The sequence below is a fragment of the Coturnix japonica genome, chromosome 15, assembly GCF_054131305.1.
Source record: "Coturnix japonica strain WE chromosome 15, WE-NBRP24, whole genome shotgun sequence".
In the NCBI taxonomy this organism is placed as follows: domain Eukaryota; kingdom Metazoa; phylum Chordata; class Aves; order Galliformes; family Phasianidae; genus Coturnix; species Coturnix japonica.
This window is the reverse complement of record NC_140677.1, coordinates 6,348,211-6,360,079: the sequence shown is the minus strand read 5'-3', so window position 1 is coordinate 6,360,079 and position 11,869 is coordinate 6,348,211. Positions and strand designations below refer to the sequence as shown.

Sequence of the window (11,869 nt, the reverse complement as noted above, 5' to 3'; positions counted from 1 at the left end):
AAACAGCAAACAAGCAAAAGCCACCAAATAGTGATGGCAGGACCCTCCAGTGAGGGATGCGATAGATCTTTTTTCCCTCAAATGAGGAGGAAATGTGCCAGATATACCCAAAGAAGCTGGTATAGTGGGATGTGGAAAAGGCTGATTGGAGCCTATTTTCCATGCTGCGGCACTTTTAGGAAAGTAGCAATTGAAGCAGCACGCAGCTGAGGCTAACTGACACCTCGGTTCTTTAGTTATGTGATAATGTCACTTACAAGTCTCATTCAAGGAGAGGATTTCTCCATGTTGGATGGCTGAAAACACAGAATAGAGAGTTCACACTGGGCACATGCAGCAGCAAGGGGCTGCTTCTTGCTCTCTGGCTTTATAAAGGAAATTCTGCTTGATGCACCAGTGATCAAACGTTGTGTCAGCCTGCATACAGTCCCTGGGCATCAGACAGACTTTCACGCATGCTCACCTTCCCTGTGAGCTAGGAAAAATTAAAACATGAACAGAACATCGAGTGCTTTTGGAGCAAGATTAACAACACTGTTTTTCCTTAACGACTGTACTAATGAGACACCACAAATGTCAGACATAGAGAAAACACCATTGTGCTTCGCATCCCTCATCATTTCACATTCTTGTTTCTAGATGCTACAATCCCACAGATCCCAGCAATAGCAATTACTGCATTTGGGGTCATACGGCAGGATCCTGGAACATGGGTAAAAACCCATGCAGACCTCCCAAGGCACAGCACAGGGACCTGCTGAACCTCATAGCTCATTTCCATATGCACTGCTTATTTCTCCCATGTCTGTGAGTGTGGTCTGCAGACTTGGGGCCAACTGTGACACAGAGGCCAAAGCCACTCCTATTGGAGCAGCAGTCCCTCAGCCTTTTATACAAGATCAGGCCAGCTGTGCCTGGAAAATAACCATCTTGGTGAGAAAATGTATAAAAAGGGAAGTAGAAAAGGGATTAATCAGGGAGGAACACAAAACTTAGCCTTCCCCTCCATGGGGTCTCTTGATCCCTGTGCTTGTGGCTGCCATGGAGCATCCCAAAGGAAGCCACTGGCAGGGAGCAGAAAAGCAGATGTCTGAGAATAGGTCAGGGACAGAGACACGGACTCTGCAACAGCAAGTTAAGCAGCAGGAAAACAACCCTGCAAGGAACTAATCCAGCAAAGCACATGGTCAGTACTTTGTTGATTGTATTCCTGCATCAACACGGCAGAACTGATAGCAGGAGCGTGTCTATGGGGTTTTCCTTATTTATGGAGAAGTGGTAATAAAAGACAACTGGGGAGAAGTCCCACGCACAGCGGAGCCAAGGGGTGGGCTGCAGGGTAGCTGGTGAGGCTGTGCCCATCCCAGGTGGTTTTAAGGTGGATGAAGCCGACTGCAGCCATGCTCCAGCAGCATGACACACAGCAGAAAAAGGCTGGGGAAGGTCTGGTTTGCTTTTTTTTTGATGTTTTTGTTTTGTTTTGTTTTTTAAACAAAAGCAAAGAGGTCCGCACTGTCAGTGGCTTTCTTTTTCCTGACTGGGGAACAAAAACAGACAGCTTTTTGCCTTTTATCAGCACACCAGAATGGCAGTCCCTGGAGTCTGTAGGTCTGCCTGATCCTAAAGAGGAGACAGACAGGAACCCAAGGGAGACAGCAGCTTTGGTGGGCTAGTCTGAGTGAACAGTAAACAGCTCCGAGACAGAGACAGCTTCAGACAGATGGCTGAGGATATCCATAGGCTGAAGTTCTCCTTTTGGTCTGTATCAGCTTTATCAAAGCATCTTTTTCTGCATGTTTTTCCAAAGACGTGCAAGTCACACAGTGCACCCCTCTGCCTGGGCTATTGTTGCTGGGACCTTATGTCCAGCCTTCATCTACTGCTTCAACATTGGTCCTTCCCCCACTCAGGCTGACTTGCTATTTATTTTCTGACAACCCCTGACATACAGACTGGCTACTACAGCCTCAGAGCCTCAACCAACATCATTTGAACGAAGGACAGAAAAAGCAGCATGAATATCTGAGTGACTGGAGAGTCCATATGCCTATCACTTCATTTTCAAGGTTGGTTATGTTACTGAAAAAACACATGTAAGGAATCATACGGCAGCTTGGTAATGCTGCTGTCACAGCAAATTCATTTTCTGCAGAAGAGAAGAGGAGAACAGCAGAGTTAAATAAACTCGCAGCCAAATCTGCCCCTGGTTATCACTTATGCCTTAGCAAGAGTTGACACATTGCCTTCTAAGAATGCTATCCAAACAACATGGGGAGTACTGCTGCTGAACAGCCCATTTCCAGCAAGCTTCATAGGGAAGGCATTTTGTAAACAACGGGTTGAATTTTGCAACAACAACCATTTTTTAGGATTAAAATTCCTAGGTAGCAGCTTCCTGGCAGGGCTCCTATGGCCCCAGAGAGACGCTGCCACTCCCCACGTCCCCATGCACGGCCATAGAACCACCAGTGCCACCAACTCCCAGCTAATGGCACCGTGCTGCAAACCCAAACAGAATTCACAGCAACAGTAATGGCGTCTGGATGCCAGCCAGTTAACATCCTAATTATTTTATGATAAGCTTCCAATTACAGAATCATAGAATTGTAAGAATTGGAAGGGATCTCTAGGGATCATTGAGTCCAACTCCAATTCTTCACTGATAGATCAAAAAACCTTCAAAAAAACCAACAAAAAGTATTAAGAAAAAACCCAACTGGCCTTTCAGCCTGTTTGGAAAGGAGCTGGGAAGCACATAGCACAGCTGTACACAAAAGCTCAAACTCTTGATAGCAAAGAGCGATAAGCACTTGTCAGAGCAGATTACATTTGAAATGATAATACTCCTTAGGAAAAAAGCCACCCACCCATTGCCCACACGTTACCATCCCACTGCAGTGGGGTCCCAATGACCCACCCGCACCAACCTAGGCAAGGTGCTGTCAGATATTACTGTATGCCCTAATCTGTGCCTGTTTCCCAGTTTGGGAAGACTGAGAAGGCTACAATAAGGGAATCCATCATCACCCTCAAATGGTAACGGGGTATGGTGTATATTAGGGCTAACTCCACGCCACTGACATTTCACAGCAGCCACTGCAAGGAGCAGATCTGTCCTGAGAGGAGTGGGATGAGGTTTGGGTTTGAAGGGATGGATAACACATCACGAGCATCGCTTTCATTCTGGAGAACGTGGCAAGATTTCTTCTCGTTATTCAAGGGCATGGACAGACAGCTGTGTTCACATGGTAAGGCGTTCAGAAGAGAAAAAAAGACTCTGTCTCCTGGTGACAGTCTCTGCATGTTTTCTAAAGCACTATTTTAATAATAAAGAAGTCAGGTCTAACACACGGCTTACAGTTCTGCAGTGTTTTGAGTACATGTTCTTAAAGCAGCAAGGAAATAGAAGTACCACCTCCTCTCAGACCTCTTTGAACATACATCAAAGAATGACACGGCATCTCACCAGCCTCCTGTTATAAGATTATCATTTCCATACAGAACCTGTTTATTCATTTAACTATCTCTGTAAAACCTGGATTTAACTAGCCAGATAGAAATCACTTCTTTCCTGCATAAGATTGCAGTGGAATATTGCCTTAAGGATCAAGGGTTGAACCCTTCGGACTCAATTGATTTTAATATGCATGTATTTAATCATGCTAATTCCATTCCAACCTGTGTGAAGCTAAGCCAATCAGATGCTTACGAGAAATTACTTTAACCAAACTTCACTTTTAACCGTGATTGTTTAATTATCAGGAATGACAGTAAAGTAAAGCAAGTAAACCATTTCAGAAAAATAAGTAAAGGTTACCAAAACTAAGTAATACGATCTTAATTTAGCAAAAGACTCAAGAAATCATTATACAAATTCATTTATGATTACATTCTACTTGTCTTTAATTTTCACCATTCAACATTAACATTAAACATTGTAAATGTATGCAATATTTATATAAAATTAAATAACAATATTGGAAAAATAAATACACTTTTACATAAATACATAAATCCATACTGCTGAAAAGTTTCAGCTAATACTATACTCTTGTTTCAAAAGTGACCAAAAAAATATGGTAGTGACACTCCATCCAAAGAGATGAAGTATTACAGCTACAGAATGATGCTTGCAACCGATGACAGAGCTTAGGCAAATCAGGTGATCCCACACTAACCAAAAAGATTTGGACGTTACTACCTACAGTAGTAGCACGAGGTAGACACACATGTGGAGCATTCCGCAGGATGGACACAATGTCCTGTTGACCCCATACATAAGAGACAGCGCAGCCTTCAAACAGCCCGCCAAGGGCCTTCAATGGAGGCATTCTAGGTCAATATAGGTAAGAGATTATTAGTAGAGTCAAAGGAAATTCCTTCTGGGTACGAAACCCAACACCACCAAAAAAAAAAAAAAAAACAAACCAGAAAAAAGGAACATTAGGGACTGCACTCTGCATTTTCAACACTGAGGAACAGATGCAGCCCTCCAGCCTGCTGCCAAACAGTGGAAAGGCTGAATGCTGAGTGGCACCAAATGCAACACAACTCTGCCTGTGGATCTCGCCAATGTCCCAGCACAGGTGATTGATATAAAGGCTAACAGCAGTCCTCAGCTGAGAGTGCTGCAGGAAAGCTGCTGCACAGCTGCTAGTTCTGTTGAGCTCACCGCCCTCATCGTAGCACCAGCTATCAGGGTACGAGGGATACATTAGCACCTCGAACGGGACGTGTCGTGTCACTGCCCCTTGTACTGGTGAAGCACCGTAGAAACACTAGTCCAGCAGTTTTATGGCTATTGCATAATGCATTGAGGTATGATACAGATATTGAGAAATGTTACTGAAGGCGTCCGCGTTACTGAGAGCATCCACAGAAACTAGCGAAGTTACGTGCTAGCAAGACAACTTTCCAAACCATAACAATTAAGGAAGTCCAATACATTACAAACAGGTCTCTCTCTCTTTTTTTTTCCTTATAAAGTGCTTTTGAGTCAAATTCTCTTTTTTTTTTTCTTTTTTCTTTTTTTTTTTTTCCTTTTTTTAAAAAGAAAATCTTCTTGAAAAGCTGTTACAACAAAACACACTAAAGGTCAACATCTGTTTGAAGGCGACTCCAAAAATGGGCAGGTCCATGGTTTCCAGCATGCCAGAAGCACCCCCAACCCACACAGGGGCAGAGAGAATAGCAAAGAACACTCAGAACACATCCCAGCTCCCAGCTCAGGGCATTCAGCCCTCATAAGCCACTGCGCAAGCATCTCTGTAGCAGATCCTGGCCAACTCCAGAAGCAGAGAGATGCATGCAGACAGCTTACAGCTGCCTTTGCACAGCACATCGCACTCATGTTTTGTATGGGAATAGAGTTGCAGCATGGGTGTGAACACACACGGATTTCTATATTGAAGTGCACAGGGTGGCACACGCACCCACACACACTTGCTGAGCTTTGGGATTTGATGAAATTTAGTACAGATTTCCCCATCAGTTTGTTTTTGGCACAGAGCATGCAACTTGTAAACCAGTAGGTGCACAGTGCAGTGTTACCATTAAACATCAGTCCAATTTAACTTCAATGCAAAGGTACTGCTTAAATGCCAGGCTTAAATCCATGTGCAAAGAACTCAGTTGGAACCAAGACCTGTAATGCACGGCACTCACATGGTGTAAAACAGAATGGACAAAGTTGTCTACTGAGCAGAAAGTGCCTTTCAATTGAAGCACTCGAGCTTCTCTAATGCAAGCCCCTACCAAATCGGTGTTATTCCAAATATATCATCAATAATCCTCTTAAGTGCAGTTTTAAGACACGAAGCATTAGCACCTTGGTTTGAAGCACATTAAATCTGTTGTTACGGGACATCCACGCAACGGTTCACAAAGAGAAAGCTTACGGCCGTACCGAGCTCCAGGGACCAGCGCTCCAGGCAGCATCTCTAGGACAGTCCTGCACATTGCACTGCTCCCTGTCTGGCGGCTTGTCGAGGATTTCGCAGCTCAGATCTGTGAACCTTTCTCCATTGGGGCGCTGGCAGACCACAAGCCGCGTTCTTGTCCCGGCCCCGCATGGCTTTGTGCACTGCAAGTCAGCACAGGGGACAGGAGTCAGCACCAGGTTCCTATAACACTCCAACCCTGGAGCTGCTTCTGCTCCCACCCTACTCTCTCATCACCTCCCCACAGTGATGTATGATGATGCTTCTCTCTCCCAAAGCCATTTGTGCTTCCCTGTGATGACACTGCCAGGCCCAGTGTGGTGTCAGAGGAGCAATTAGATGTCTCTAATTGCTTCTCCAGGATAAATATGCAGAAGGGAGTGAGTAGTGTTTTAATTACAAAGAAAGCTTTCAGTTCAACTAGACTTATTTTTTAATAAATAAATAAATAAATAAAAAGAAACCTCAATTTCTTTAGATTTTGCTTTTGTCTGGAAACAAATTGACAAATAGAATCAAAAACAACACCAAGCAGCTGCTGGGGCTCACCCATTTATCAGAGGCTGCCATTCACACGCTGATATTTCTCATTTCTAACAGCTACTTTTTTCCTTTTCTCTCATTTTTCAGCCACCCACTAACACAAACCTCCCCTTTATGATTTTATATATAAAACACCTATCACCACATTGAGAAACATTCTTCGGGACCATTCTGATGTTGCGCTCACCTCTCCCCAGTTGCCATAAGCCCACTGAGGACAGGGGCCAGACTCGCATGATCTTTGCTCCATAGGTTTGGTTTTCTCATCGCAGTTATTTGCAGTGTATCCATTTTCATCCTGGCACACTACGACGCGCCGCTGGAACCCCCCTGCACACGTGCTGGAGCACTGCAAAGACACAATTGCCCACAGCCTCTTTGAGCCTAGGAGTAATTGTGCATTCCCAGCTCTTTCCCAGAGTGCTGCACTGTGGGAATGCCCGGTGAGAAACTTAATACAGTTAACAGGCTTTATTAACTTCAAACTTCTGCTCTCGCTAATAGCAGTACAATGACCTAGGTGCTGACTAGGCAAAGAAAATAAACACGAGCCTAGTTTTGAGCAGGTGAGTAACCCCTGCTGCCTTTAGCACAGTGTTTAACATCACATTTGTGCTTAATTCCCTTTAGGGACTTGCACGATAAAGTGTTTTGAACTGGCTGGGGGAGGGGGGGGGGCAAGGAGCTGGCATCAAGGCTCTGCTGTGCTCTGGCAGCTGTAAATGCCCCAGGAGGCAGCCAAGAAGCAGAGGCTGGCCTTTGGCATGTAGAAAACAATGCTATCTGCAGGGAGATGCACGGTGCAAAGGGATGAGAGGCAATGCCCACACCCTACTGCAGCACCTGGGGAATCATAGAATGACTTGGGTTGGAAGGGACCTCAAGGATCATGAAGTGAGGAGGGAGCAGAAAGCAGGGACAAGGGTCATTCTCTTCCCTGCGTAGTGAAATTTAAAAAGAAAAAAGCTTGAATTAGCCTAGGAAGAAACAATCAGAAATAAGAAAAAAAAAATAAATCAGTGCACTCACAGCCCCCCAGGGACCAATTCTCCACTGATTGCCTCCTGGTATATGTGCACGGTTTCTGTTGGGGCTGCCTCCAGGATGCAGCTTGAGGCGATGGTCCGGATAGAGGAAGGGGTGGATGGGCCTGCCATAATCGTGGCTGTTTGGATGACAAGGAGACATGGAGCAGTCCTGCTCGGTGGCAGGGAGGTCATCTGGGTCGCACTCGCTCCTGTCCACCAGCTGGTCACTGTAATCGATGCAGATCACTTGCCGCGTTGCCTTACCTTGACCACAAGTCACCGAGCACTGCGTTACAGTGGGAAAAGGAGACACAGTCACATTCCCAGTTTTGCACACCAGACCAACAACTATATAAAACACTGCTCAAAACCTTCCTGCTTATAAAGGCAACAGATTAATGCAGTGTCTCCAGCAGTAATGCCTACAAGGCTTTCCTGCAGGATGCACTGTGATGCTTACAGAGCTCCACTCCAAGGCCTTCCACTGCCCGCAGGGTGTCACGGTGCACACTTCTGTGGCTGAGGGTTTCGGCAGGTGGAAACAAGCGGACTCATCAGCCACTGAGCCCTGCTCATCCCGACAGCTGACGTACCGCATCCGCGTCCCCTTCCCACATGTTGCAGAGCACTACGAAAGAGCAACCAAGCACTGCACTAGAAAACTTTCCTGTTATATATTAGAACAAAAGCTGGGCAAATGCACTTAAAAACATCACACTGTCTACTGTAAAATTATCCTGAAAGTATTATGGCATGTGCTTACTGGTGTCCAGGATCCAAATCTCCACTGCGTCCTGTGAACGCCTGATATGGATCTCTTGGCTTCAGGACTATTTGGATGGGGAGGACATGCTGCAATTTCACAGTCCTGCATGTGAGACCCATGAGGGAAAAGAAGAAAATAAAGCAAGTGATGAAAGATCTGCAGATGTTTCAATTAGTCCACCTCCTCTTCAATGCAAACATTAATGATACACAATGCCTCATGAATGTGACCTGCATGCTTGTGTGCTGGCAGGCTTTCTTCTAGCATGCTCTTGCTGCATCAGCAAAATTTGGTATCAGTTCCCTCCTATGGGCAGAACTCCAATGGACTTTGACTTATTAGGAACACTAAAACTGGGGTTCTCATAGCCAATGCTTCTGTATTGAAACAGTGTGACAGAAGTAACAACCATACAACAAGAGCTGCCCCAGCCCAGCTTGGATTCTCACCCGCTCCCTTCCCTCACTGCCAGAGGGTGATGACCCAAATGGGCCACTGAGCAGCTTAGCTACAACTCAGCAATACTAGACAGAGTCAACCGCTGTCATTCTCTCAGGCCAGGCCAGGGCAGCCCTGGGTGAAGACCTGACCTGTTGGTACCCAAAAGAGCTGAGGAGAGCATTGATTCCTTAGCAGTAGGGACAGAATGCTAAGAGGAAAGGTCCCACACTGTTATCACTGACAGGGGGAATGAGAGCCTAAGATGGAGGGGAACAGCAGGATTCACCTGGGTGTCTGTTGGCTTGGTTGCAGCATTGCATTCATTATCGTCCACCACTGACATGTAGGTGCCCACGACACACTTCACTGCTCTCATCTGGTAGCCTTGGCCACAGGTCACAGTGCACTGAGAGAGGGCAGATGGGAGAAAGAAGTGCTGGGTCTGAGTGATCGCTTCAGTCAGAGAGAATTAATCAGCCCAGCCTACATCCAGGAATGAAGCATGAGCAGCATTATAAAACCCAGCTTCCCCTTCTGCTTTCTCTCCATTTCCCACATTTCCAGCTTTAAATTAGGTCAAAGTTTTAATTCACTGAGCCCATCAGAGCCTTACATGCTTCACTTACCGTCCTCAGTAATGAAGGTGTGAGCATTTCAATGATTTACACACAGTAAATCATAGCCTGGGAGAAGCTACACCTTTAAAACCGGTTGCTCAGCACCATGTAGTAGCAGAAGCACTAAAGGGATATTTTTGCCGATGGGCAATTAGTCTGGCTGGGACGACTCGCCTGGCCTTGCTGCTGATTCTTATTTTTAAGAACTAACAGCTTTGTGGAAAATAAGATGCCAGAACTCTGCGGGAGAAATGAGCAACTCTCATTTGAACAGTGAAAAACACCAGCGCCCCCCCCTCCCTCCCACCCTGAGAGCGGAAAACACTGAAAGCAACAATTGCTACTGAGTGACAGCAGCTTTTTCTCTTTTTTTTGGTGAAAATTAGGCCACATATTTGTGTGCCTAAATATGGATTTAGGAGCGTAACCTTGGCAACCGTTTTTTGACAATCACGGCCCATTTAGTATGCCACATTACATTTAGCACAAAGGGCGGGTGCTGTTCCTGCTGCCCATAGAGTGCACCCAAGCCAACCAATCCACAAACACATTGCTGGGATGAACTGGCTTCCATACCTGGCCCCAGGGCCCCACTTGCCATGCTGCACACTCCTGCTGCTGGCACGTCTGCACCGACTCCGGCTTCGTTTCGGGGTCACAAAACCTGTCATTCAGCCGATCTTCCCCAAATTGGCACCAGGTCTGGCGATGCTTGTGCCCCTTCCCACAGGTGACCAGGCACTGCCAGGGGGAAAGCAGAGAATCATTGTGTTGGAAGGGACTCTTAAAGGTTATCTAGTTCAACTCTGCTGCAATGAACAGGGATAACTACAATTTGATCACACTGATCAGCAACTGGTCCAGCCTGACCTGGAATGTCTCCAGAGATGGGGCTTCCAACACCTCTCTGAGCAAAGCACAAGCTCTTTGCAGCTCCTGTCCCAGAGAACAGACTGAAGATCTTGGCTTAAATACTGCTAGTGAGGCAACTTGGCCAACATATAATACAGCCTCGTGGCTATTTTCATTGTTATTATTCCAGACAATAGTTCTTCCATTATGCCAACAGCCATAGAAAAAAGTGTAGCAAACACGAGTGCCAAGCTGGATGGCCAGAAAGAGACAGGGAGAGCCAAGCTTACCACCACGCCAAGGCAGATATAGCCTGGTTCTAGGGCTAGCTGCATCTGCCAGCAGCCCCTGTCAGCTGTGAGATGCAGGGTAAAGCTGCAGCACAGCTCTCTGGGAGCATGCATCGAGGTGCCAGAGGCTTGCACTCCAAGTGCAGATAATAAAGGGCTGCAATCACCCCATCCAGCATCCTATCTGCTGCCATGGACAGCAGACATAATCTGCAGAGAACAACGGTCAGTTAACAGCCCTTGTTCCCATTTAATTTCTTCCATTATTTTCTAAAAACACGTGATTCACAGAAACGAGCTATTCGGACATAAAGGTGACAAGCTGACTTTGGAGACTATTCCCTTCATCCCAGCTGCTGTTGGGAGCAGCCTGTTAAGATGAGGCTCTGTTGCATTAAGAAGGGCACCATTTGGAGTGGAAGAGGTAATGGTAATAAAAAAACAGGGTCAGGGCTGAGCGTGGAAAAATTGGGGAGGACTGACTGTGAGATCAGAAAGAACACAACACTATAGGGACAGCAGCAGGAGAGGGGACGTCCCTGCCAGCCCCTACCTCAGACCAGTCTCCAGTTTTCCACTGGGGGCACAGGAAATCACTGCAGCGCTGCACTGTCAGCTTCTCCTGTTGGCTGCACTTGCTGTCATCCAGTACGTCATTATAGGTGCTCACACACATGGCCCGCCGCCGCCGTGTGCCCCCACCACAGCTCTTGGAGCACTGCAAAGAGCAGACACTAAGCACACATGTCCTCCATGCCCATATATCTCCTTCCTCCTTACAGGCAGGACTACAAAGAGACTGCAAGAAACCTCTGGGAGAACAGTTTGTACTTTAAGTAGCAGTCTATTACTTTATATATTCCTCTAAAAATCCAATCTCACTAAGCTTAACAAAAATATCATGGCAACGAGTTTCAGAAATCCATCTTGGGTTATAACCCCATTATTACTTCTACAACTGTCACCTTTCAGTCCCCCCAAATGGCTGATGCTTGATCTCATTTTACAAGAGATTAATTCCCTCCAACAGCCCACCCCTCCTTCCGTGCCCTCCATGGAGAGCCCCAGGCTCATCATTCTCTCAGTGCCACATCTTCACCCAGGGATATTCTCGGCCACTCAACAGCGTTCTGCTGAAAAGCATAAAAGAAACAAACTTCAGGAGTCCTCTGCTGATGGCACCGTGTCCCCTCGCCACCCAGCAGTGTGATGGCTTTGATGGGAGAGGACAATCCATGGTGCTCAGCACGACAGACCTCAGGATACTCCAAAGCATAAAGCAGCGGAGAATAGGAAGCACTGGGCTCATTTGCACCACGGTGTCCTCCAGAAAGAGCAGGGAAAGCTGAGTTGCTACACCTAACTTTCACACGCTGTTTGCAAACAAAATAGC

At 46.3% G+C, this 11,869-nt stretch overlaps 1 protein-coding gene across 6 annotated transcripts in view; it reads right to left on the bottom strand.

Annotated features, from left to right (window-relative positions):
• The window catches only part of ADAMTS9 (ADAM metallopeptidase with thrombospondin type 1 motif 9), a 66,550-nt gene that overhangs the window by 23,058 nt on the left and 31,623 nt on the right, over positions 1–11,869 (bottom strand). For all 6 annotated transcript variants that reach the window (XR_014934590.1, XR_001557997.3, XR_014934591.1 and 3 more), the window contains 8 exons: positions 11,030–11,194; positions 9,911–10,075; positions 9,004–9,123; positions 8,274–8,378; positions 7,971–8,138; positions 7,512–7,796; positions 6,670–6,831; positions 5,906–6,082 (listed from right to left, as the gene is read on the bottom strand). Coding sequence is in view for 3 of the 6 variants with exons in the window: in XM_015875257.3 (XP_015730743.2) it covers positions 5,906–6,082; positions 6,670–6,831; positions 7,512–7,796; positions 7,971–8,138; positions 8,274–8,378; positions 9,004–9,123; positions 9,911–10,075; positions 11,030–11,194 (1,347 nt within the window). In the remaining 3 variants the exon portion in view is untranslated. The remainder of the gene's footprint in view (positions 1–5,905; positions 6,083–6,669; positions 6,832–7,511; positions 7,797–7,970; positions 8,139–8,273; positions 8,379–9,003; positions 9,124–9,910; positions 10,076–11,029; positions 11,195–11,869) is intronic.